Source organism: Podarcis muralis, chromosome 2 (assembly GCF_964188315.1).
Source record: "Podarcis muralis chromosome 2, rPodMur119.hap1.1, whole genome shotgun sequence".
NCBI classification, from domain to species: domain Eukaryota; kingdom Metazoa; phylum Chordata; class Lepidosauria; order Squamata; family Lacertidae; genus Podarcis; species Podarcis muralis.
In genome coordinates this window covers 42,346,719-42,373,302 of record NC_135656.1, presented here as the reverse complement: position 1 = coordinate 42,373,302, position 26,584 = coordinate 42,346,719, and the positions used below count along the sequence as shown (strand labels likewise).

At 45.9% G+C, this 26,584-nt stretch overlaps 2 protein-coding genes and 1 long non-coding RNA gene across 9 annotated transcripts in view; 1 reads left to right on the top strand and 2 right to left on the bottom strand.

The window, feature by feature from the left end:
- Nucleotides 1-1,315: 1,315 nt before the first annotated feature.
- On the bottom strand, nucleotides 1,316-11,575 carry LOC114590776 (epoxide hydrolase 3-like). Of its 6 annotated transcripts, none has more exons than XM_028717242.2 (8): nucleotides 11,384-11,574; nucleotides 9,066-9,327; nucleotides 8,665-8,750; nucleotides 7,772-7,947; nucleotides 7,270-7,398; nucleotides 6,563-6,666; nucleotides 5,274-5,422; nucleotides 1,316-4,341 (listed from the first exon to the last, which is right to left on the bottom strand). In XM_028717242.2, the coding sequence occupies exons 1-8, from the start codon at nucleotides 11,389-11,391 to the stop codon at nucleotides 4,122-4,124; spliced, it is 1,134 nt and encodes a 377-aa protein (XP_028573075.1). In that variant the 5' UTR covers nucleotides 11,392-11,574; the 3' UTR covers nucleotides 1,316-4,121. The 6 variants fall into 6 exon arrangements, 5 of the variants coding, with proteins under 5 accessions (XP_028573075.1, XP_077780476.1, XP_077780477.1 ...); XM_077924350.1 differs by having other exon boundaries at nucleotides 10,335-11,573; XM_077924351.1 differs by having other exon boundaries at nucleotides 10,407-11,573.
- Nucleotides 11,576-15,387: 3,812 nt separating this feature from the next.
- On the bottom strand, nucleotides 15,388-23,153 carry LOC114590775 (epoxide hydrolase 3-like). Of its 2 annotated transcripts, none has more exons than XM_028717240.2 (8): nucleotides 23,016-23,153; nucleotides 21,832-22,093; nucleotides 21,371-21,456; nucleotides 20,560-20,735; nucleotides 18,990-19,118; nucleotides 18,278-18,381; nucleotides 16,547-16,686; nucleotides 15,388-16,119 (listed from the first exon to the last, which is right to left on the bottom strand). In XM_028717240.2, exons 2-8 carry the CDS (start codon nucleotides 22,072-22,074, stop codon nucleotides 15,900-15,902), a joined length of 1,098 nt encoding a protein of 365 aa, XP_028573073.2. In that variant the 5' UTR covers nucleotides 22,075-22,093; nucleotides 23,016-23,153; the 3' UTR covers nucleotides 15,388-15,899. The 2 variants fall into 2 exon arrangements, with proteins under 2 accessions (XP_028573073.2, XP_028573072.2); XM_028717239.2 differs by having other exon boundaries at nucleotides 22,873-23,106.
- Nucleotides 23,154-23,249: 96 nt separating this feature from the next.
- The window catches only part of LOC144326940 (uncharacterized), a 35,478-nt gene continuing 32,143 nt past the window's right edge, over nucleotides 23,250-26,584 (top strand). The window contains exons 1-2 of the long non-coding RNA XR_013391854.1: nucleotides 23,250-23,382; nucleotides 26,333-26,390. This is a non-coding gene — a long non-coding RNA (uncharacterized LOC144326940). The remainder of the gene's footprint in view (nucleotides 23,383-26,332; nucleotides 26,391-26,584) is intronic.

The window sequence follows — 26,584 nt, the reverse complement described above, 5'->3', positions numbered from 1 at the left end:
GGGGCAGGTGTCGCTCATTGTGCTACTGCTTCTTTTCAAAGGGCTGGAGCTGCTACTGCTCCAGAAATGTGGTATTTGGTTCTGTTTCAGATCAAAGGATCTACTGGGCAGACCACAGGGGATTATTGCTCTAGAACGTGGTCTGGGTCCATATACAAGTATAGGGACTGCCTTTTAAATGATGCCCAGATGACACCGTCCTCTTATACAGCTTACACAACTTGGCAGAAAAGCAGAACGGGTGAGCAAGTGGGGTGTTGTACAATATTCCCCATTCAGATAAACCACTAATCATGCTCTTTCTATGGCAGGCATGTTCTCTGTGTGGTTTGTAGGTATATGCTGTGCATTCACTGAGAGTATCTGACAACCCAGAATGTTTTCTGTCTCACTCTGCCCTCAATTTCTAGGAAGGCTTTGTGTGGATTACATAATGATGGCTCTGAAAAGCTGAGATCCTTTACTTCCATTTCTGCAAACATAAATAAACTCTTCTTGAATATGTTCCCCACTGTAGCATGAATCATTTTACAACCACCTATTCACGTAAGGCAAAGTTGCAATCACTTGTAATTTTTGTTAAATGAGATTACATGTAGTTAAAGCCATTGTTAATGGCTTGTTAGAGGTGACATAATAAAAGTAAGCATAACGAAGTGTATTATTTCCAGCCCCCCTGTTCCCCTTTCACACGATAGGCTAGGCCTGGCATTCTTTATTCTAGCTACCCATTATAATTAGTAAAAGAGTATCAATGGCAACTGGTGGCCCCTGGACTTGTTGGGGTGGCTTGGTGGCCAAGGAGATCATATAAGGTGGGGCCAAGTGGTTTTGCTTTTCTCTCAATCCTCCTCCCTTGCAGGAATATTGTGGACTCTTAAGCTTTGCAGTTGTACAAATAATTGGCACCTAACTAAACAGAAAAGTGTCTCACCTTGATTCAGGAGGCGTCCCTGCTGTCATAGTTGCTTCTCTGGGGGGAAAGTTGTGTGGCCTTCACCATGCTGTTATTAGACAACAACAGTACAATTGTTTGTAGGGGAGGGCAATCAATATTGTGTTATCTCCACAACCAGGGCCAGTAGGACATAGCTGACTTCCCACAGTAAGCATGGCGGCGGCGGCGGCGGCGGCGGAGGGGGGACTGGGGGGGAGGGGAGCAGCAGCGACAGTACTCTAATTCTGTGCTATGCCTTGCCCTCATGGCAGCCATTTTGTGCTATGCCACTCACGCCACAGTGGCCATTTTGTGACTGGTGTCCTTGCAGCAATCTGCATTTTTTATTCTTTAAAACTCAAAGTAATAAGCAGCATCTATAGCATATCAAACATTTTTTTTATTATCAATTTTTAAAATGAAAAGTTCATCATGATTTCAACAGAAGAGGGGAAGGGTGCCACAGAAAGCGGGGCGGGGTGGGACAAGCATTTTATGATTTGAGTACATACAGCCAATTTGTTATTTACAACAACAACAAAACACTGTCTACAAGTGTTCTTGAGGAAAATCATATGCTAAAATAGGTTATTTGCTGGAAGAAGTAACCATTATTATTATTTTTGTACTTTTCCTGTACTGTACCTATATTTTTTTAAAAAAATAAATATTGGGTTTTATTTCATATAGTGCTAAGCAGACTGCTCTATTAGAGCAAGGATTTCTCTTTGTGCAATGGATTGATCTCCCCTTCTTCTCCTACTGGGCGCCTCCTAAATCTGTTATGAAAGTTCCCCCAACTCTCCAGAAAAGATTTGGAGATGGTGCTGGGCTCATGCAGGAGCAGGAGAGGGAAGATAAATCTCCTTGCACGTGCACTCACGCAAAAATGAGGTTGAACACAACCCGTGATTTTTGAAACAGAAGTTCAGCTAAACTTGATTCTTTGTACCCTTCAGTTGTTTTTCTCCTTGCCTTTTTGCACAGCTCTTTTGAGCACCTAGGCTCTCTCTCTGCTAGTCCCCAATACTGTATGTAAATTGGCTTGAGCAGGAAATCTGTTGCAACAACATCCCCTAGTGGCATTTCAAAAGCACAGCAAATTATAGCCATGATCAGCCTGGTTGAAAAGTGGAATGGCAGAGCATAGCATTTTAAGCTTAAAAGCATCATTTTCTATGAGCAGTGTACGTACAGGGAAGATAATACGACAGAAATAAAGTCTAAAATATCAGTGGGGAACTCCAGATGTTGCTGAACTACAACTCCCATCATCCCTATGCTTTAGGCATGCTTGCTGGAGAGCCAAAGGTTATGGTCTAAGAGATGCTTTCTGCTTCATCAGTACATATAAAGGGACATATAAGCAAGGTGATTTTTTTTAGTTCAGAGATGAGGATGCTGTGGCACTCAGTTTCAGCCTAAGCTAGCATGGCCAATGGTCAGGCATGAGAAGAGTTGTAATCAAATAAAATCTAGAAAAACACAGGTTCTCCGACTCTCATTTAAATGTCTGTGAGGCTTCACATGGTTTCCTCACCAAGAAACAGAGGAAGAAACATGCTTGACTGGAAGAGAAAAATGACAGCTGATGTGACATTTTACAATGAAGACAGCTGTTGTCACATCTAAGACTAACCAGCTATAGTTTGTGCTCAGTAAAAAAGCTGCCCGGAATCCTGAAATATTGGCACACCACTTCCAGGCTCCCTGACTTATACTAATATGTTATTACCTCTGTTTTAGGGACGCAAGTACATATTCTGATATGGTACTAAACTAACCCTGAACTTAAAAAGAAAATTGGGTGGATGGAAACAAGAGAATGTTAGCCTGAAAGGCACAGACATTGGAGAAGCAAATCAGCTCAGTATATGCCCTCACCTAATAATAGTCCAACAACTTATGGCAGCCTTTACACAATGGTTTGTGAAAAAGCACAAAGCAGTAAGAGCTAGGCTAGCCAAGGGATTGAGGTGGTGCACTATGGTGGCTCCAGCAGAACCCCAATCTAGCTGAATTACTGGCCCAATGAAAACCCACATTGGTTTGTTTATTAGACACTCAGATCCTGGTCCTCCTGGACTATTAGAAGTTTGCCAAGGGCCAAATCTACATGATCCTTTCAAGGACAAACAGCAATGTTCAGCAGAAAACCAGGGGCAGGCTCTGATGCAGAAGGATGTTCCAGATTGAGCCCTGTGGCTTTTTCCTCATAGATAAAGGTGAACAGATAGAGCAAAGATAAATCAACACTTGTTTAAGCACACAGCTAACATCACAGGTAGTTTGACCCTGAGTAATACTAGCTCCTGCCACTCCATCCCCGATTCATTTCCCACTTCTGCACAGCAGCTGCACAACAGCAGCAAAATCCACACTAGAAACCCTCTTCCATCTTTAACTTGCAATATTAGGTAATATGCCCAAAGGGCAACTGTACTTTCTATCTACTTTCACAGACTGGCAGGCGTTTGGAGCATCATCAGATCCAAAACAATGGGATGAGCAATAACGGAACAGTATCAAAACCCCTCTTTACCATGGAGGCTGCTTCATGAACCAACTGGCATGCTTTCGCAGGGAGATTCACACTCCCAGGCAATATCACATGTTAAGAAGCAGCTTCCTCCTAATGTGTCTAACTCATTCCAGGTAGATAGTAAAGTAAGAAGGCTGAAAACATTTCAATGTGATCCATGCCAAGGGTCGCTTTCCTGTGTAGTACCATTTGCCAAGGTAGTAAGATGCCAGTGAAAATGGGTGTGAAACAGCAACAGGAAACACAGCTTAGTTCTGGATTCTGCTGTGCTAAGGCACACTCAACAAAAAGCGATATAGAAGGAAAAGCTGTGCTCTTCCATGAGTATTAATGCCGCCATGCTACAGAGGGAGTGAGATAGAAGATTTTCTGCTGAATGAAACAGCTGTGCAGATTCACCATCAGGAAGCCCGTATCAAAAACCCTGAATCAAATCCTTTTTATTGTAGTGCAAAGAACACAGACTTGCAGCAAAACCAGTTAAAGGCTGCATGGAACTCATGTTCCAATATGGTGTAGAAACATTCCACAGGACACAGGGTAGGATCAGCCCTCCAGCATCAGGTCAAATGCCTGCTGTTGTCATTTTCTGGGTGGGAGGGATGCTTGTAGTGCAGAATGCAGTTACTCCCTCTTTCCATTTCAGTCTCTCTTTTGGAGGAAAGCCCACATCAGTTGATTGACTTTTTCAGGTTGCTCCTCACTAACCCAGTGGCTGGCTTCAGGGATGAGCTGCACCTTGATGCTCTTCCGCACATTCTGCTCAATACATGGGATAAGCCCTTGTTCCAGGAATCCATCCTTTCCTCCCCAGATCAGCAGGGTGGGCACCAGAATATCCTTGCACTTTGCAGGAACCCAACTGTAGGGATATAGATACACAGGCCACATTCAGATGGCACTTTGTTCAGCCTTCACAATGTTTACTTACTTGTTTATTTTTGTGTGTTTTGTGATCTTCCACAGGACATGAAAGCTACTGCTGGACATCTAGTGCACTCTAGCAGAAGTTTAGAGCTCATTTCCATGATAATGTTTTCCAAAAAACCCAAAACAAAACCTGTTTGCAACCCCGTTAACTGAGAAAATCACTAGGAGTTTTGCATTGATAACATCTGGGGTGCTATCCTGGCATACAGTTTCTCCCCACCATTTAAAATGTAGCATGACATGGTGGCATATCACTAAAAAAGCCACAGTTCCATAATGCAACAGAGATACTGCAGTGTAAAAGGATCATTAGCAACTAGAAAAGAAGCAATAGCATTATAACCAGCAAAACAAACACAATAAACCCCACATCTGAATGTAGCCATAGAGAAGACACCTGCAAATCTGCACTGGACAGCAGGCAACTCACCACTTTGGCCACTTACCCAAGTTGCGGCCAACCGTACCACTTTCCACACTAGCAGGCCTCATGCACAGCAGTGATGAGAAAAATAAATAGAAAGACAGCATGCCCACAGTTCAGTTCCAGTTCTAGAACCCAACATTTCCCATTTCATCATAAATTAAAATATCTCAGAATACCCTTCAGGATTTCCTCATCCACTTTTCCCACCATTAAGACATATATTTTAGGGAAGAAGAGTGTTTTGTCCCCTGCATCACATAATCCAGTGAAGAATGTTGTGACCTCTCCAAATATTATGACTAGAAAATTCCTGCTGCCAAACAAGTCCCACCCACCTCCAAGGGGAAAGCCTGAATGTACTGGTGCACCACAACTGAGGAAAAGCATATGGTGCCAATACCACACGTGAGCAAATCTGGGGAGGAATGGGTTCTCACGTGGACAGGTTCCTGTAGTAATTCAGGACTGGTGTTAAACCTCCACACTTTGACAGGCTGTACAGGTAAGCCTCTAGCTCCTCATCTGTCAAACGGCGTGCTGGGTTCTGGGCTCCTGTCTTCTTGCCAGTCATAATGAATTTTATTAGCTGTAGAAAAAAAGACACAGCACCATGTGGAAGCTGATTAAATGCACACCCCATTTTCTGACCCAGAGGCAGCTCATGCCATTTTTAGATATTTACTCTCCCTTAGTCTTTGCTGGGAAAAGGAGGAAGCAGCATTGTCTCTTTTCCCCCCTTTTCCCTTTGTGCTGGCCCTGATCCTAAAAGAGGATTAGACATATGCATTGACATTGAGGGTAAGGCTTTCGAATGGCTAGGAGCCATTATGGCTATGCTCTGCCTCCACAGCTGGAGGAAGCAGGCCTCTGGATGCCAGATGCTGGAAACTGCAGGAGGGGAGAGTGCTATTGTGCTTAGGTTCTGCTTTGGGGATTTGCATAGGCACGTGGCTGGTCACTGTGAGAACAGGATGCAGGACTGTGTTTTGGACTACAGTTTAAGCCTTTCCCAGCACTCATCTCCACACTGACTAAAAAGCTTTGTATGCTACATTTTTGTATGCCAAGTGGCAGGGGGGAGAATGGATGGGGAAGTGAAGGAATAAGCAAAGAAGGTCATAGTCCTCCCTCCCTCTGGCAGCACTAGAACATGTCATAGCTTGCCATGGCCTTTTCATCCCAGACTCTCACCACATCATTACCCAGTGCTTTTCTTCTGGGGGGACGCAGGGGTATGCATACCCCAAACATTTTGTGAATCTTTGTACTTTTGTCCATTTACTGTATTTATTTCTCCCGATAGTGATTTTCTCGAGTCAAAATGAGAGTACCCCTAAACACTTTTTTAGGGGGGAAAGCACTGCCAATACCTTAGAAGTAAACTTTAAAAGCCAAGCCATGTGTACATAAAGGTAGGCAGGTGGGAGAAGACACAGGATTGTGCATTTTATGAACCAAGACAGAGAGCCCAGTGCATGACCTTGGATGAAGGGCAGTATAGAAATTTTAGAAATAATAGTAATACTAACCCTGCACCCAGAGCTGAAAGGAGACTGACAGAGAAATTTGGGATGAATACATAAAACACAGTTGAGAACTGTATTTTAGGATTGTGGAAGAGAACCATCAGTCCCCAGAGCAGAATAAAATGATTGGACCCTTTGGTTAATCTGCATGACAGAATATGAGCTTTTGAACCCACTCCCCAACCATTCCCTCAACTCACGTAGAAGTCATTTAAGGACCACAGGAACTCTGGTAGTTTTGGGAGCTGGAACAGAAACATGTGGTTGGATCGCAGCAGCTGGGTGGGATGTCGTGGAAAATATTCTGCAAGGTTGAAGGGAAAGTAAGTTGTGTGTCAGGGCAGTGCCAAGTTCTCCACACATGAAATGCCACCAGATACTGGGTGGTATTCAACTATGCATCAGTTAGAGCAAACCCACTGAAATTAGTGAATGTGAATAAGTTAGGTCCATTCATTTCAACAGGTGTACTCTATGTTAAACTTAGTTGAATGCCACTCTCAGAAACCAATCTTCAAAATAAAATGAAAGATGTCAACTGGAGTTGCTTCCTATTTTCCCCTAACATCTGCGTCAACTTCCAGTCCTAGCGATGAGGGCAGGGAGGATCGTTTTTTAATTTTTTTTTAGAAAGCCCTGCTGCCAGGCTCCCATTTATTCACAAGCAATGCTTGTGTGTTGGGGTTGGGAACTTGAGCAAAGCAGACAACCTCCTTCCCACTTCCTTCCAAAAGATCTGTGGTGTGAAATGATGGTCCACCCTGACTCTGCATCCTAAGGGCAATGCAGTCATGGTGGCCTTTTACATTTCTGCAGGCTTCTTTCTTCCATCCGCAATCCTGTTTAGAGCTAGAAAATGCCAATAGCCATGGTGAGAACCAAAATCATGGGGCAGTACAAGACTTACCTAATAAAACATGTGGTTGAACAGCATCCATGACAATCAGCTTCTCCAGCATATTGGGGTAATTGGCAGCAAATGCCAAAGCTATGATTCCTCCCCAGTTATGCCCCACCAGGATGCACTTAGGAATCTCTATAAAGAACAAATAGAAAGCAATGAAACAGAGACAATGGGCTTTATTCAGTGCTTATCATACTCAAAATAGACCAAGTGAAGTTCATGGACATGAGTAACTTAGGTTCATAAGTTCGGTGGGTCTACTTTGAGTTGGACAAAACCTATCATAGACAAGTAAGTATCTGCCTATGGGAAGCTACAAGCCTGCTAGATAATTTCCCAAACTCACATACCAGTTCATCCCCACAATGCTCCATTCAGCACCCATGCAACACTTCTGAAAGCTTAGCAAGACTGAGCAGAGGGCATTTTCCTCCCATTGCTAGAAGGCAAGCCACTGCAATGGCAAGCCAGACCCTTCCTCCAAAACAACCATTTCCACTCTTACCATTCTTCTTATTGGGGCTCAGAGCTTCAATGACATCATGTACATCTGCCAGCAGAGCATCCCTCTGATAGTGCTCACATCCAGCTGGTGCGTCGGAAAAGCCATAGCCCCGCAAATCGAGGGCCACCACCTTATAGGCCCACTTAAATTCCTGCAATTGATGGCGCCATGCAAACCTGTAGAAACACATCCAAACCATAAAGAGATAAGCAGAGAGGAGGGCTTCCCTAACTGAAAATTCCAGGACATCAGTGCCTACTTTTGTTGTGTTGCTTTAGTCCTGCTCTGTAACTTCTACAGTTTTTGCTGTTTGGTTTGTTTATTATTTGTTACAAAGGTTGCTGGTCTGAACTGTATTTCTATATTGTGTACAAATGATTTTATTAATGCTTATTGTACACTACCCTAGGATCTTTAGATGAAAGACAATTTAAAGGTATTTTAATTAAATATAAATATTCACCTCGTTTCGCTTCCTCACCCTCTAAAAATCAAGAAACCCCCACCAAGCTTTTGCTTAATTTATCATGACCTCTTTTACATTTGTTAAAACTGTAAGTCTACTGTAAATCATGTTGCTTCTGATTCTATGCAGCATAAGGTCAACACTAAAAAAAAGTTGTATTAATTACAATTTAATGATGAAGGCCTTATGGTCATTCACCATGAGAGGATAGCAGCAATCAAGTCCCTTCCTTCGGGAAGTTAATATTTCTGTCTAAGACCTTTGCCCCAACTTTGCAGGAATTTGCTGGCCAGAAAGGTATTACGTGACACGTTGGCCGACAGATCTGTAGCCTATCACTTCCTGCATGAACCATACCTGGAGTAAATTGATATCAGCTCCAGGCATTGCACTTCTTCCTACTGCCGCACAGCACAGCGACGCTTACCAGTTCTGGGGAAATCCATGCAAGAAAAGCATCAGCTGAGCTCCTTCCTTGCCAGCAGCAACATAATGGAGACGCAGCCCTGAATTCTTGATACCCCAAAAGACAGAGAAATAGGAAAGTTACACACAGACAAGGGCTCAGTGATAGTGACAGGTTCACAATATGTGACATTTCCTGTTAAGAGACAGCTGAGGGAAAAGACACTTTGCATCTAAGACTTTGAAGAGCAGCTACCTTTGAAAATATCAGGGTAGAGGGACAAATAGTTTGACCTGGCAATAAGCAGCTTGCTATGTTCCTCCCAACCTGTAAAATACATGATCAGGATCCTGCCTTCAGCAGCTGTCTGTGAGCACCTGACTATGGCTGGAAGCCTCCCCCTTCCCCTCCACTGTACTCACTTTTAGTGTCACAAAGCCGTGCTCCCCATGCGAGGCATCAGTGAGGCATCTTGGTGGAGTCTCCCGTCTCTTCTTGCGCAGCACCTGGAAAGGACCCCTAGACACCACTAGCGATAGGGCCCACCAACAGTAGAAGGCAGCAGCAAGGGAAGCGGCACTGTACACAACCAGCCAGGACACGGCATTAGAGACCTTCAGCATCAGGCGTGTGGGGATCAGTAAGAGGCGATAGAGAGAGGCCATCCCCTCCTGCTGTTCAGGGCTGCAAGAGAGAGGCTGCAGTTCAGAAGAAAGAGAACAGGCTTTGCACCCCAAATTCGATGCCTGGCATTTACAAGTAGAGCTGGGCAAGAACCCTGCCCAAGAGCTGCTTCTAGTTAATGTAGATCAGGGGTGGGGAACCTCAGGTCCACTGGGCAAAAGTCCTGTGAGACTTTCCTGGGCGACTGCCACTTTTCTTGGTGTGTAGAATTGTCTGTAGAAACTTCTTACTTTTGCATGGTTAGAATGCAACCTTTTCCCTCATCTGTATGCACCACTGTTATACAGCCTAAGAAAAGTTACTTGCTGCAGTAGTCAGTCCTGAGACAGATAAACCAATGGTCTGATTTGCTCTAAGGCTGAGGATACACCAGTGTTAATGTATGCATGGAATGCACAGATCCTATTTTTCCCCTGTGCACTTTTGTCCATACGAAAGCACTTTTAAGTGAACTCCATCTCGGCATTTACCATCACCACTAGTGGGCAGTGCTTGATGGAATATATTTGCACATGCAAATATTTGCTTATTTTTAGATACAAGCTTTTGGATATACCAGACTTGCACAAAACACTGTTGGAAAAATGTAAAAAGAAGTGTGTTCCCAAACAGCTCCACCAGCAGCCTAAGAAGCACCTCTCGCTAACTGAAGTAAAGGGAGGGCGCTATGATAGATGGCACCCAAGCAAAAGTTACTACACACCTTTTTAAAAATGCCCACACAATGTGCTTCAGTACACCTATGGCTGGGATCCTACAGGTCTATGTTGGATCCCCACCCTTACTGCATTATCCACAGAATGGACAAATCTTAACTAAAGGGGGGGGAGTGCAGGTTGCCACTTGGATGAGGACAACACTGTGCAAATGTGACAATTATGCACACATGGGATACTGAACCCACTTTAAACTGCACTCCAAAACATTTGCCCACGTATGTGCACATAAAATAGAAGATCTAGCTGAAAGGCAACACGCTGGGATCTGCATTCATTGTTACAACGCACCCTAATAATGATTCTTGTATAATTTTTTTAGCTACTGTAAAATCTTAGAAGGGGCGTGGCTGTTATGAGGACCTTGCACTTCGGGATCTGCCACGACACTACCGGTTGCAAGTCCTTTCTCAGAAGACCAGAAACTCGGACTCAGCCGCGTTACAAACGGGAGTCCTGCCACGGGAGGCACGACCCGCGTCCATAGGAACTCAACCGAGCAAACTCTCTGTATCCAGCAAACCCAAGCGGGGGTGCTCGCCTGCTAGCACGGCTGGGTTCTTGGCTGCCTTCGGATAAAGCGGTGGGGCTCCCAAGCTGAGATAGTCAGTGGCGCGGGCAACCGAAACTCTCTCTCTGTGGTCTGTACCTCAAGGAGTGGGGAGTCACTCGACGCCGGGCGCGTTCAATCTCCCCCTGCTCCCGCGACCCACTCGCTCCGGCTTCCGTTTTATAAAGGCAGCGCCGCCCCTCCAGCTCCTCCCCGCCCGCCAAGGGAAGAAGCGGCGGCAAGGCGAGGGAGCAGCAGCGCTTCCTTCCCCGCCTCTCGGGGCCTCCTGCTCCTTCCGCGGCTGCTTCGGGCGCAGAGCTCCGCCCGTCGGAGCGACCAGGAAGGCGAATGGGTTTCGGCCGACCAGGCCTGTCTCCGGCGGAGGGACGAGAAGCCTGCGCTGAGCCCGCTCAGGGACGGGGGCGGCTCTCGTCCACAACTGCTCCCTGCCCGCTCGCCTGCTTGATCTCGAGGGCCCGCCGAGAGAGCAAGCGCCCAGGGAGCCAGGCCTGGAGGGTCTGGGCGCAGGGCCGGATCTCACCCAAAGGAGACCCCGCCTCCTACAAGTCAGGCAGGGCGGCAAGAATCATAGAGATGGAAGGGACCACGAGGGTCATCTAGTCCACACACACCCCGCCATGCAGGAATATTCTGCCCAATGTGGGGCTCGAACCCACAGTCTGGAGATTGGTCAGAGGAAGGCGAGATGGCCCCTGCCCCTGACACATAAATGACCTTCTCTTTCAACTCGGCTGCAGAGCTATGCTTACCACCCCACATATTCACGCACCGGATCATCAGAGTCTCTTTGAACTGTCCATGATCAGGCAAGGGAACAACCCGCTTTTCGGGTAGGTACCTTTGAAACACATTCTTTCCCTCCCACCTGAAAGAATTCTGGGCGCTGTAGTTTGTTAAGGGCTGCTGGGAATTGTAACCCTGGATTGAGTAAACTACAGTACCCAGAATGCTTTGAGGGAAAGGATGTGCTTTGAATGTGCTTAGTGGGCGGTAGTTAGAGCCACTCACCTCTACAGCTGAAATGGTACCAAAGTATTTTATTGGTAGTATAATGTAAGGACACAAAACTACAACTTGACAATAAACAAAACATTCTCTAACTAAACTGTATGCTATATTTCCTACAGGCAAGCTGCAAGACAACTGAGATTACTTTGGAAGCTGAGGCGCTTGGTGGGGATACATCGGGCTAGGTGGTCTGGTGGTGCACTTAAAAATGGTGTTAAGTGAAGAGAAGAGGAGCCTGTTGGCCTAAGTGGGCAAAGGATGGCAGCCTAGGCTTTGGTTTAAGGTTGGTGCTTGGGTGGGGGAACACAGGGCTTTCATTTTATTTAGCAGGCAAAAACTCAGCAGGTTTTTTTTATATGCAAATAACAATACTGGGAAAAGCTTCACCATGCCTTTGAGTTCCTTAGAGGAGAGAGGGGATATAAATGTAATAAATAAATGATTCTCTCTCTAGCTTTGTGTTATGCCATGCCTCCATGGCACTCATTTTCTAACTGGTGCCCCACAGCACTCGCTCTCAAAATTCAGAATGCGCCCATGGGCCAAAAGACGTTTGCGATCTTTGCTCTACTTACTGCGTCACACTTGCTCTCTCTTTTCAGTCATATTCCATCTGCTAAGGAAGCAACCTCTGTACAGAGGACTCCTCTAGTCTTTTGATTTCTGTTATCTTTTTGCTTCCTTCACCATCTCCTTTCTTCTTCTCTCTCTTCAATCACTTCTCCCTGTGGGACTTTCAATTATGTTACGCCAAGCAAGTACCTAGAGCAGGGATTGGTAAGGTTTACCTCGCCTGGGCTGGTTCACTCCAGCGGAGATCCCTCTGTGGGCTGAATCGTGCACATGCCTGCGATTTCCGGCGTCTGCATCTGTGCAGACACGATTTTTGGCATCTGCGCACGCGTGGTTTCCAGCACAGCAGAAGCGAATCCTTGTGCTGCGCCAGTTTAGCGCAGCACATGGGGACTCACCAAGCGGACTGCTCAGTTCGGGGGCAGCTTGGGGGCTAGTTAAACAACCCCCTTGGGCCCCTTGTGGCCCATGGGCCTCAGGTTGCCAACCCCTGACTTAGAGGGTTAAGTTGGAAGGGGCATCAACTGAGCTGCACTACTCTTGGGCACCTTTTGTGCTTTTCCCTGTCCCACTAGCACCACCACCCCTTTCTGAAGGCAAAATGACATGAGGCCCTGATCAGTCCCCTGTCCCTACCTGGGAAATTTAATTTCCCCCATTCGCCTTAATGTCACTTTCAGAACTAAAGGAGTAGGTGTTGCACACAGAATCCACAAGGTGGCTCCCCCTGCAAACATTGAAGTACAGTACTGTACTGATGGTATTCTAGCTTCAGAGTGAAACCAAACATGCACTGTATAACTTTGCCAGCAGTTGCTGTTGTGAGCCTTAATGTATTTTGTTCATACATACTCTGATTGTAGCATTGGTGTGGTTATTGCTAGTTTCCCCAAGTGAGCTATGCTATTGTGTGTGTTTTTTTTCAATTTCCCCCAAACTTAAGCTGGATAATCAGGTCCATTGCAAGAAAGTCTGTGGCTCACAACAGTCTCCACTAAAGATTCCAAAGGATGATATTGCTCTTTCCCCATTATAGGTTTTTCTGTAAATATATGTGTAAGATACGGATCGTGGGCATTTGTGAACTGGTACACAAGGAGATCTAGTAACAATGACAGGCAGTGTGATTTGAGTGTCATGGAAGGGGAAGCAAATGTTTTGTTACTTTATTCTCATTGTATTTTTAATGCCAGAGAGGGGTAGAAACATGGTGGGATTTCCTCTGCTTCTAATGCTACAATAACTTAACCATCCTTGTGTCCTACCCACCTTAACTGCCCCTTCCTCAATGCTGCCCTTACAGATTTCCATAAAGGAGATAGATTTTGGTAGTGGAGCTGCAAGACAGCAATATTTTCATCAAGATTCCAAGGCCTGATATATATGGTTCTTGAATTGAATGCTCCCCCATTTAAAAAATAATTACCTGGCATAGAAAATTAAAAAGCTTGCCTGGGAAAAAGGCCAATCAAGAACTCCTCTCCTTGACATTTAACTTTACATGTTCCAGGTTTAGACACACACACATGTGCTCGCTTGAAGCAACCACTTGCCTCCTAGCTTGACTGCAGATGATTCATTAGCACCTCTGATCACACGCCTGGCAGAAAATAGTGATTCTGGAATGGAAAATAGCACAAGTTTCATATTTGCTAATACATTATACCCTAAGCTGAAGCAAAAGATGCTCTGCTCTACATTTTAAAATGTGTGTTAACATTAGCGCCATTGTGTCCCATGTTTTGTTTATGTTATTTATATATTTATTTTCTTATATATTTAAGTTACACATTTATATTCCACCCTTTCTCCAAAGGAGCCCAGGGTAGCAGACCTGTCAATATAAGAACAATGCAGTTGTTTCTGGGAGCTATACAATGATGAAGCTAGACCATTACAGTGGTACCTCGGGTTAAGCACTTAATTTGTTCTGGAGGTCCGTTCTTAACCTGAAACCATTCTTAACCTGAGGTACCACTTTAGCTAATGGGGCCTCCTGCTGCCGCCACACAATTTGTATTCTCATCCTGAAGCAAAGTTCTTAAACCAGGTACTATTTCTGGGTTAGCGGAGTCTGTAACCTGAAGTGTCTGTAACCCGAGGTACCACTGTATTTATTTGATAATATGCAGCATTAACCACAGCAATTGAATGCCAACATAAACCCTAGTTAAAGAAAGCTGAAGGTCAAACAAGACAGCCTGTGGTCTTCAAGAAGTCTTGAAGCTTGGTCTGTGGAAACAGACAGGTGGAAAGGCAGAAGCCTTTCCTCATCCGCTAGAACTTGCTGATTGTGCTTTGGACGCAGGTTGCCTTGAGCCTAACCTGGCCCTCAGATCCTGGTACTTCTGAGCTATCAGATGTCCGCCGAGGGTCAAAACTACATGCAACTTTCAAGGGCACAGAGCAGCTTGGCGGGAGTAATGTTCAGCAGAAAACCAGTCCTGGTAACTCAAATGGATTGGAAGCATATCACAGATTAGGGCCTTGTGGCTGCTTTTCCTCCAAAATAGAAATAGGCAAGTCAAGCACACTTGTTTAAACACAAAACATCACAGGTAATTTGGCCCAGAGTAGTATTAGGAACTGCCACTCCATCCCTGACTCAATTCCTGCCTCTGCACAGCAGCAGCATAGCTGGCGGCACAATTCACACTAGACACTCTTGTACCTTTAACTTGTAATTCTAGAGAATATGCCCAAAGGGCACATCTGCTTTGTACCAACTTCAGACTGCCACCATTTGGAGCATCAGGTCCACAACACTGGGGAACAATACCTGTAGTATCAAAACTCCTCTTTATTATGGAGGCTGCCTCATGGGCAGACATTCTCTTCCAGAGCAATGACTAGCTTTAGTCCTGGCAGATGTGAAGTTTCCACCCAGTTGTGTTCCTATAAGTCACCTATATATGTTCCTTTTGCACATATGTACACACCCACTGGGGGTCTTCTGGTCGTTTCTCCAGTCCACCACATGCAGGATGAGGCACACACTATGAGATCAATCACTGCACCATCTCTTTGGCATGAGCAGTGGATTAATTCAAGCCTCTTCTCAAGACATCCAACTAATTGCCCCAAGCGTTACCAAGATGTTCTCAGGCACAGTCATGTTCCCAGGTAATACCACATGTTAAGAAGCAGCTTCCTCCTAATGTGTCATTAACTCATTCCAGGTAGACAGTGAAGTAAGAAGGCTGAAAACGTTTATTTCAATGTGACCCATGCCAAGGGTCGCTTTCCTGTGTAGTTTGCCAGGGTAGTAAGATGCCATTGAAAATGGGTATGAAACAGCAACAGAGAACATAGCTTCGCTCCGGATGCTGCTGTGCTAAGACACACCCAACAAAAAAAACAATATAGAAGGAAAAGCTGTGCTCTTCTGTGAGTATTAATGCCTGTATACTACAGAGGGAGGGAGCTGGAAGACCTTCTGCTGAATGCAACAGCTGTGCAGTTTCACCATCAGGAAGCCCATATCAGAAACCCTGAAGCAAATCCTTTTTATTGTAGTGCAACGGAACGGAACCAGTTAAAAGCTGCATGGAACTCATGTTCCAATATAGGGTAGAAACATTCTACCGGACACAGAGAAGGACCAGATCTCCAGTGTCAGGTCAAATGGCTGTTCTTGTAATTTCCTGCATGCTGGGTGGTAGGAATGCTTGTAGTGCACAGAGCAGTCACTGCCTCTTTCCATCTCAGTCTCTCTGAAGGAGGAAAGCCCACATCAGTTGATTGACTTTCTTTGGTTGCTCCTCACTGACCCAGTGGCCGGCTTCAGGGATGACCTGCACCTTGATGTTCTTGCACACCTTCTGCTCCATGGGTACGACAAGCCCTTTTTCCAAGAATACATCCTTTTCTCCCCAGATCAGCAGGGTGGGCACCACAATATCCTTGCACTTTGCACGAACCCAACTGTAGGAGAAGATACACAGAAAAGAAATCTGCAAATTGGCATTGGACAGAAATCAGTTCACCATTTTGCGCCACTTATCAGAGTTGTGTCACTTTCCACCCTAGGGAGGCTCATGCACTGCAGCCATGACATAATCGGGAGGCAGCACACCCACACTTTAATTCCAATTCTATAAATGAACATTCTTTTAGAAATTAAAGTATCTCAGAATGGTCACAAGATTTTCTCATCCCCTTTTCTGAAATTTAAATACAGATTTGTGGAAGAGGAAGAGTGTTTTGCCCCTCAGCACCACATGATCCAACAAAGAATTTGGTGCCCTCCAATTATTAGGAGCAGAAGGCTACTGCTGCCAAGCAGTTTCTTCCTCTGCGAAAAAATGCCAATCCCACCCATTATCAAAGCTGGGAATAAATGGGCTCTCACGTGGACATGTTCCTGTAGTAATTCATGGGTGGTTCTAGACCCCTGTCCTTCGAAAGGCCATATAGGTAAGCCTCCAACTCCTCCTCTGTCAAATGATTCTGGTCTCCCGTCTTCTTGCTAGTCATAACAGACTTTATTAGCTGTAGAGAAAAAGACACAGCAGCATGTAGAGGCTAATCAAATGCACACCTCCTCGTCCTGTACAATACAGTCTCCTCAATAAGGCAGAGGCAGCTCATGCTACTAAAGGTAAAGGTAAAGGTACCCCTGCCCGTACGGGACAGTCTTGCCAGACTCTGGGGTTGTGCGCCCATCTCACTCAAGAGGCCAGGGGCCAGCACTGTCCGGAGACACTTCCGGGTCACGTGGCCAGCGTGACATCGCTGCTCTGGCGAGCCAGAGCCGCACACTGAAACGCAGTTTACCTTCCCGCTAGAAAGCGGTCCCTATTTATCTACTTGCACCCGGGGGTGCTTTCGAACTGCTAGGTTGGCAGGCGCTGGGACCGAGCAACGGGAGCGCACCCCGCCGCAGGGATTCGAGCCGCTGACCTTTCGATCGGCAAGCCCTAGGCGCGGAGGCTTTTACCCACAGCGCCACCCGCATCCCTGCTCATGCTACTAGAGACCTTTATAAAAAATATTTGCTTAAACCACCTTGGGCAGGGCAAAGGAGTAAACAGTGTTGCTTCCTTTTAAAAACAAAAAACTGTCCCTGCCCATATGTCTTTACCTGATAGATCAGCTCAGTAATATTTAAAGCTTTTCCCAGCCTGCCTTCCTCCACTATCCACACAAAGGTAATCTGCTACTAATCTTCACATGAGTGAAGACAAATGCACTAGCTCCATCCTATGTCCACAAGCTGGAGGGTAACCATCTGCAGCAGGGAGACTTTTCTACTTGACTCAGGTAGGCCTCCCATGCAATGTAGATTTTCCAGGGCTCTACATCACAGGAGGAGCCTACATAAAGAGCAGCCTCCCTGTCACAGATTGGCACCCTCCAAATAATCCAGAGAGGGTATCAAAGCAAATGTACTTGTGCCTGCTCACATATCCCACTAGTTCATAGTATGCAATGTCTGAATAGGTTATGACTGCCCCTTGTTTAGCGTAAATACAGTTGTACCTTGGTTCTAGAATGTAATCCATTCCAGAAGTCCATTTGACTTCCGAATGTTCTAAAACCAAGGCACGGCTTCCGAATGGCTGCAGGAGCTTCATGCACTCAATTGGAAGCTGCAGAAGCTGCGTTGGATGTTCGGGTTCCAAAGAATGTTTGAAAACTGGAACACTTCCGGGTTTTCTGTGTTTGGGAGCCAAAACGTACAAGTACCAAGGCGTTCGATAACCAAGGTACAACTGTACCACCACTCTTTCAGATTTATTACAGGTGAGCTTTAAACACAAGGCACTCTCTATATGGAGTGAGGCTGGGGTGGAGGGGGCAGAAGAGACAGGGTTATGCTTCTTACAAACCAAAGCAGAGAGAATCACCCTTCATGCAGAGCTGGAAGCAGCCTGGCAGAAGGGTTTGGGATATGCCCATGAAACACATTTGAGATTTGTAGCTCAGCATTGAGCGAAGAGAATGAACAGTCACCAGCAGAGAATAAAGCGTTTTGGCTTCACAAAGTTACACAGACAGCTTGGAAAAGAGATCTGCTGTATTTATATTCCTAATGCAAGAAGGCATGAATGGTGAGGCAAACTCCCCACCCTGCACTCACATAGAAGTCATCTAAGGACCACAGGAGCTCTGGCAGCTTTGGCAGCTGGAACAGGAACATGTAGTTGGATCGCAGCAGCTGGGTGGGATATCGTGAAAAATATTCTGCAAGGTGGAAGGGAAAATAAGTTGCCCTGCCACACATTAAATATCACCAGAACTACTCATCCAGAGAACCAATATATGGCCCTTTGTTTTTTCTTTTTATTTGCTTTTGGATGTATTTTGTGCATAACTGAAATAAAAATACTTTATAAAAAAAGAAACAAAATCACCACAACCAGAAAACTATCTTCAAAATAAAATAGAGGGCTCAACTGGGGTTGCTCTCATCTATTTCCCTTTAACATCTGGATCAACTTGCAGTCCAAGCAGTGGGGGGGGGGGAGCTGGGTGGCTGTGTTTTTTTAATGTACTCCTGGTACAAGGCTTCCATCTAATCATAAGCCGTGTTGGTGTCAGGCACTTGGATAGATCAGATAACCTCCCTTCTTCTTCCTCCAAAAAGAGCTGTAGTGTAACAGTGATGGCTTATGCAGGCTCTGCATCCTAAGAGCAATGCAGCCACAGTGACCATTCAACTGTGCAGCAGGGACTAGTCCCTGGCAGATTCAGGCTCCTCTCTCCCTTTTCCAATCCTGCTTAGAATTAGTGAATGCCAAAAGCTGCACACAATTGTAGTGAGTACCAAATCTCGATAGCACAAGCCTCACCTGCTAAGACATGTGGTTGAACAGCATTCATAATAATAAGCTTCTCCACCAAATTGGGGTAACAGGCAGCAAACTCAGAAGCTATGGATCCACCCCAGTCATGCCCCACCAGGATGCACTTAGAAATCTCTAAAAGACAAATAAAAGACATCACTACAGAGACAATGTGGACAGGTATCAGCCTACTTACCGTATTTTTCGCTCCATAACACGCACCTGACCATAACACGCACATCGTTTTTAGAGGAGGAAAACAAGGGAAAAAACATTCTGAATGAAACAGTGGATGTATCATTTTTATGCTTCATGCTGTGGCCACAGACATGTGATCTGATGGTGAATTTGGGGTGACCCAATGCAAAAATCCTGAGAATTCCTGTGGATCCATGCTTTGTAACCACGATTTTGCACCATTGCAGCCCCAGGCAACAGTGGGTGCGTGATTTTTTGGGTGCAGGCTGTAGCCATGGACATGCTATGTGATCTGATGGTGAATTTGGGGTGACCCAATGCAAAGATCCTGAGAATCCCTGTGGATCCATGCTTTGTAACCACATTTTTGCACCATTGCAGCCCCAGGCAACAGTGGGTGCGTGCTTTTTTTGGTGCAGGCTGTAGCCATGGACATGCTATGTGATCTGATGGTGAATTTGGGGTGACCCAATGCAAAGATCCTGAGGATCCATGTGGATCCATGCTTTGTAACCACATTTTTGCACCATTGCAGCCCCAGGCAACAGTGGGTGTGTGCTTTTTTTGGTGCAGGCTGTAGCCATGGACATGCTATGTGATCTGATGGTGAATTTGGGGTGACCCAATGCAAAGATCCTGAGGATCCATGTTGATCTATGCTTTGTAACCACATTTTAAGTGGGGAGCGAAGGAAAAACAAAGAAGGGACATGAGAGGGGTGTGCAGAGAAGCAGCTGGCTAAGAATGCTGGTGAGGGATTAAAGGGTGGGAGGAAAGAAAGGCAAAAGTTCCCCCCCCCCAAGCCAGCCATCTCTCTCTCTCTCTCCCTCCCTCCCTCCCCCCCTCTCTCTCCCTCTCCCTCCCCCACTCTCTCTCCCTCTCCCCCAGCAGCACCGGAGCACAGAGAGGAATTAGAAAGAACGACACTCTGCTTGCCTGGAGGGGAGGGGCTTTCCCTGCTCTTTGTTCCGTTTCAGCAATCACAGCAACGAAACAGAGAAGGGTGGGCAGTAAGACCCTGAGGCAGAATGCAGGAAAACAACCACTTCCTCTTTTCAGGTTTCCCTTCTCCGTGACTCGCGATTTGACTTTTGCTTGATTTTTTGGCTCCAGGGACCACACATTCGCTCTATAACACGCACAGACATTTCCCCTTCCTTTTTAGGAGAAAAAATCTGCGTGTTATAGAGGGAAAAATACGGTAACAGTTCCTCAACCCAAACACCGATTCATTTCAAGGAAGCCCCATTAAGCATCAATGTAATATTTGAAAGCTTAAGTATGTTGAATGCACGGCACTCTAGTCCCATTGCCAGTAGCCAAACCACTGCAGTGGCAAACCGGACCCTTCCTCCAAAACAACCATTTTCACTCTCACCATTCTTCTCACTGGGTCTCAGAGCGACAATGACACCATGTACATCTGCCAGAAGAGCTTCCCTCTGATAGTGCTCAGAACCAGCTGGTGCGTCGGAAAAGCCATAGCCCCGCAAATCGAGGGCCACCACCTTAAATGCCCGCTTAAACTCCTGCAATTGATGGCGCCATGCAAACCTGTTGAAATACAGCCAAATCACAATAGGATTAAGTAGAGAGGAGAGCTTCCCTGCTCTGCAACTTTTATAGTTTTTGCCTCTCCATTTGTTGTATATATATGTTTTGAATAATGGCTCACCCCTTGTTGTTCATCTGTTCCATCAGGCTTTTGGGAATTGACTGCTTTTAATGAAAGGACTGGTGTTGTTTTTATTGTACTTATTCATATGCTTTAAATAGATTTTATATCTGTAGATAGTTTTAATTCTATTAAGATTTAATTGTTTTTAATGATAGTTTTTTTCTATGTTTTTAGCTATTCTTGTTTTTAATCCGAAAGCCACCTTTAATCTTGTCAGGAAGAAAGGCATGGTAATAGCAATACTAATGGTGAACACCTGATGGCCATTCACTGTGCATCATAGAAACTTGATAGCATGTAGCTGAGTAACATCATCTCCTCTAGGTCATTTCCTTAGGGAAGTTAATCCTTCTGTTCAATACCTTCTCCTTAACTTTGCAGTAAACTCCTCTAACACATTGGCCAACAGATCTGTGGGCTGACTTCCTGCATGAGCCACACCTGCAGTAAATTGATATCAGCTCCAGACACTGCACTTCTTCTAACTACCACACAGCACAGCGACACTTACCAGTTCTGGGGAAATCCATGCAAGAAAAGCATTAGCTGGGCTCCTTCCTCACCAGCAGCAACATAGTGGAGACGCAGCCCTGAGTTCTTGAGCCCCCAAAGGACAGAGAAATAGGACAGTTACACACAGACAAGAGCTCAGTGACAATAGCTCAGAGTTTTGCATGCATAGAGTGACAGGTTCACAATCTGTGACATCTCCTGTCAAGAGGCAGCTGATGAGAAACACTCTTTTCCCCTAAGACTTTGAAGAACAGCTGTCGGTCACCATTGAAAACATCAGGCTAGAGGGTCAAATAGTTTGACCTGGCAATAGGCTGTTTCCTATGTTACTCCCAAATATACCAGCAGCCCAGAATCCTGCCTTCACATCCTGCTTCAGCTGCTGTCTGTGAGCACCTGACTGTGGCTAGGAGCACCTGACTATGGCCTCCCCCCCCACTTTCCTGCCACTGTACTCACTTTTAGCGTGACAAAGCCATGCTCCCCATGCGAGGCATCAGTGAGGCATATTGGTGGAGTCCCCCGCCTCTTCTTGCGGAGCACCTGGAAAGGGCCCGTAGACACCACCTGCCATAGGGCCCACCAACAGTAGAAGACAGCAGCAAGGCAACCGGCACTATACATAGACAGCCGGGACATAACATTAAAGACCTTCAGCATCAGGCGTGTGGGGACCAGTAAGAAATGTGTGAGAGATGCCATCCCCTCCTGTTGTCCGGCGCTGCAAGAGAGAGGCCACAGCTCAGGGGTATATAACATGCTTTGTATTTCAAGGGTCTCAGGTTCAATGCCTGGCATCTCCAGTTGGGACAAGATGCCAATCAATGGCTTGATTTGGTATAAGGTAGTTTCTTATAGGAGGATTCTTTTTTTAAATGCTATTGAGAATGTCTTTAGGCCACACACTCAAACACACGCATGACAGTTTAAGTAACTAACAAAACATTATTCAAGTTTCAAGGATGGTACAGGGTGCCTAGGCAGACATTACTAGGTCGACGTCAGAAATCGAGTTCTTCCCTTTGAAGCAAGAAGATGCATAATCTCTCTCGGGATGCGACCTATAATGAGCAGGGCAGAATCTCGCACAAAAGCAACAGGTGGCATAGCGGGGAGGGCGGGGGGAATCCCCTGGCACAACAAACGAAGTGCACTAAGCCTGCAATCCTAACCCCATATACCTGGGGGCCAACCCAAGTGAAATCAACAGGGCTTCCTTCTGAGTAGACATAGTTAACGACAGCGCCTCCTTCCAGCAAGGCTGGATAAGAGAGGTCGCTATCTTATCTTCCTGCCAGGCTTGTTACAAACGGAGTCCTGCCCTGGGGCCAAAGGCTAGGAGGCTGTTTCAATGGAAATTCCACAGAAAGTCTCCCGTCGGCAATCTTCCCCAAACCCACGTCGGATGATCGCCCCGCTGACTCAGGTGGCGGAGCCCATGCAATTCCTCCTACCAGTCAGAAGAGTGCTAATCCTAACCCGTCTTGCCACTTTTCCTACCTGCAAGAAGTGAGGAAAGCCACTCAAATTCTGGCGCCAAGCAACCCTTTGGTAGACGGTGCCTCGAATTCAGCTCCCCGAGAAGGTGAGCCCCGTAAGTAGCTCTGCCTGCTCCCCCATCGATCTCCTTCCTACACTCTCACCTTGCCGCTCCTGCCTCCGTTTAAAAAGCCGCCCCTCCAGCTCCTCCCCCCTGCGAAGGCCGCTATCTCGGCGCTCGTGGGAAGAAGCTCTGCAGCCGCGGGAAGGCGAAGGAGTTGGAGCTCCGCACGCCTCGGGGCCTCGCGCTCTCCTCAGTGCAGCGTCGGGCGCAGAGCTCCGCCCCGTCAGAGCGACCACGAGGGCAAAGCTCGCTCGGGGTTTGAGAGGCGGTTGTTGTTGCTCCCGGCAGCTCCCCGCTCGCCTGACGGAGCTCAGGGCGCCGCTTTGATTCCGCGCCCGCCGAGAGGGGCCTGACCCCGCCCGAAGGAGGCTCCGTTTCTAGCATGGTGGCTGGCAAGAAAGAGCCGGGTATTGGCCGAGTTCTTTTTCCTCAAGAAAACCCCCATCTGTTCAGGCCCGTTTAACTCCCAGGAACCTCGCCGGGATTCAAGGAGGGGAAGTGGCACCCCGCCCGACGCACAAACGGCCTTTTCTTTCATTTAGCTGAAGGGCCCCACTCGGATTCAAACCATGGGCGTAGTCAAGCCCCACATAATCCATACAGATTTGATGTTCTGCCCCCCTAACAAAAAGCCTGGCTACGGCCATGGTTCCACCTCAACGCCGACCCATGGTCGTTCCTAGAGAGCGGAGTAACCGACCCCGTTGATAAGACTCCAAGCAGATCCAAATGTAAGTTTTTTTAGCTCTCCCGGGCCCAGAGACTGAGCAAGTTTGCTTTAGTTTTGTTTATATAACAGATCTACCCCCAAACGGTTTGCCATAAATATTAAAATTACCAATAAAAACAAAGCAATTAAAACATTTAAACATAATTAAAATTACTGGTGAAGGAGATTAAAGCACGTCAACATAGGTGCGTCCTGACAGGTGTACTTTGGGATATAAACAGGAAAAGACAGGAATTCAACCTGGGCGAGTTAAAAGGAACCACCCACATACCACCACAGGTGGATTGGGGCCGAAGCGTATTATTAGTAACAGAACATAATACAAAAATGTAGTTTGATATTAAACAAAGCATTCATTCCCAACTAGTTGTATGTTTTACAGTAGGTGTAAAATGCTTGGTCCTACTCATTTGGGGCTTTATAGCTTGAGGGGAAAGCAGCTGGGGAGGGGGAATATAATAAAGTGTATAAAATTATGCATGGTGTAGAGAAAAGGACAATAGGTAAGGTTTCTCCTTCATATAACGCTATAACCTGTTAAATGGTGGGAGATTCAAAAGTACTTAACACAATGCATAGTAATTGCGGAAGTTGCTACCACAGGAAATGGTGATAGTCACCAATTTAGACAGCTTTAAAATGGAATTAAGGGACGCAGGTGGCGCTGTGGGTTAAACCACAGAGTCTAGGGCTTGCCGATCCGAAGGTCGGTGGCTCGAATCCCCTCGATGGGGTGAGCTCCTGTTGCTCGGTCCCTGCTCCTGCCAACCTAGCAGTTCAAAAGCACGTCAAAGTGCAAGTAGATAAGTAGGTACGGCTCCGGCGGGAAGGTAAACGGCATTTCTGTGCACTGCTCTGGTTCACTTAGTCATGCTGGCCACATGACCCGGAAGCTGTACACCGGCTCCCTCGGCCAATAAAGCGAGATGAGCGCCGCAACCCCAAAGTCGGTCACGACTGGACCTAACGGTCAGGGGTCCCTTTACCTTTAGCTTAAAATGGGATTAAATAATTCCTGGAGGGTAGGGTTATCAAGGTCATGGTAGCTACCTGCTACCTTCATTCTACCTCTGAATACTAGTTCCTTGGTAACAGCAGCAGAGTTCTGTCATGGTCATGCTGTGCTTGTGGGCTTTTCAAGAGTTAAGTTCAGCAATGATAGCTTGTGAAAATATCAGGATGCACATCCTCATTCTCAGGACGCATTAAGCGTCACATGCTAAAATGGGTGGAGGAAACGGAATCCTCTGCTTAGCTCATATGTAAATAGTATTGCTTGTTAGATAAGTTGATTTGGACATCACCAGCTCATGGAGGTTGTGAAATTGCCCGTGAACTGGAGTCCTGATACGTGGTATGCATGTAATAAAAAAAAACAACCCATTTTACATGGAAGGGAGAAATCTGAAAATATATATAACAAATTATTGAATTAAAAACAGAAGCAAAAATGTCAAGAGCCAGCACTAACAATATATTAAAGAGAAAAAGAATACAAAACTTAATGTTTAAAAAGGAATGTTTTCAAGCTATTCCCCCCCCAAACACACATTGCTTTCCTAGATTTCCTGTTGTAAAAAAAGAGCAAGGGACAAAGCTGAGTTATTGCTTCCCCTCCCCAAGGTGCTTTCAGCTATACAGTGGTGCCTCGCAAGACGAAATTAATTCGTTCCGCGAGTTTTGTCGTCTTGCGATTTTTTTCGTCTTGCGAAGCACGGTGTCGGGAAAGTTTTGGAAAAGCTTCAAAAATCACCAAAGTCTTCAAAAACCTCAAAAAAGGCTACCACACCGTGTTCTATGAGTTGCTCCTCGAAGTCAAGTCGCAACTGTATTAACGGTGTTAAGAAAAATGAAACAAACTTGCAAGACGTTTCCGTCTTGCGAAGCAAGCCCATAGGGAAAATCGTCTTGCGAAGCAGCTCAAAAAACAAAAAACCCTTTCGTCTTGCGAGTTTTCCGTCTTGCGAGGCATTCGTCTTGCGAGGTACCACTGTACATCATTGGTGAACAGAAAGATTTTAAAAGTTGAATTCCACCCTTGCACATGGCAGAAACCAGTGTTTTACATCTGGCTCTGGCCTCAATACCATCAGAAACCACAGGGCTTCACTCACTGCACCTCCCTGGTATAAGAACTATTTGTTTCAATGATTGGTACCAACCACACCATAATTATGCAACTAAATGGGTGGCATTAAGTGAACCCTTACATTACTGAGCTATTCCCACGCAATCTTGGGGACTGAAATTTGTCAGAAAATGGGGACTCCCTCTTTCAGTGGCATGTTCCTGCAAAAGTGGGTGGGAAGCCAGGTATACTTGCCCTGGGACTTGAAGGACTAAGTTGGCGGGAGGCGGCCTCCATGGACCAGCTGCTTTTTTGTTTTGAGTTTATAACTTTATTCTGACAAGACACTTCCCAAGCTTCAGACAAGCTCTGCATGGGCCTGCCACTGGAGTATCACAATTGTTCAAATACTTGCAACATGTTGTAGAAAGTAGACATTTGATAAAACATGGTCAAAATCCTGATTACTGAGACATCTATCTGCTCAGAAGTTAAGTTGCAGGCCTAGGCCATCCTGCTGCTTATATGCCTGACCTTACCTATTTGTTTCACCCTTCAGATGACAGCTTCAGATGTCAGTTTTCCCAGGAGAATACTCAGCTCCCAGGGCAAAACAGGTAAGAAACACAAGACTGCGCAGTTGTGTTAGGGATACTTGCAGCTCTATGAATAGTCCTAGGTGTCACCATTAAAACCAGCTCTTCAGCACTTTGGACAATTCAATAATAAAACAAAGTTGCTTATTATATCTGCAACAAAATGTTGCAGTATGGAGTGCTGTCTTCCAGGGTACGCTTATCCATCATCTCTC

Bases quoted from the DNA above. Each gene is read 5' to 3' on its own strand.
- LOC114590776 (XM_028717242.2), bottom strand. The intron at 7,948-8,664 runs GTAAGCGTCGCT...GTGTTTCTACAG, and splicing joins CATGGATTTCCCCAGAACTG to GTTTGCATGGCGCCATCAAT. The intron at 4,342-5,273 runs GTGAGAACCCAT...ATATCCCTACAG, and splicing joins TACTACAGGAACCTGTCCAC to TTGGGTTCCTGCAAAGTGCA.
- LOC114590775 (XM_028717240.2), bottom strand. From the start codon at position 22,074: ATGGCATCTCTCACACATTTCTTACTGGTCCCCACACGCCTGATGCTG. The intron at 18,382-18,989 runs GTGAGGCTTGTG...TCCACCTTGCAG, and splicing joins TCAACCACATGTCTTAGCAG to AATATTTTTCACGATATCCC. The intron at 16,120-16,546 runs GTGAGAGCCCAT...CTTCTCCTACAG, and splicing joins TACTACAGGAACATGTCCAC to TTGGGTTCGTGCAAAGTGCA.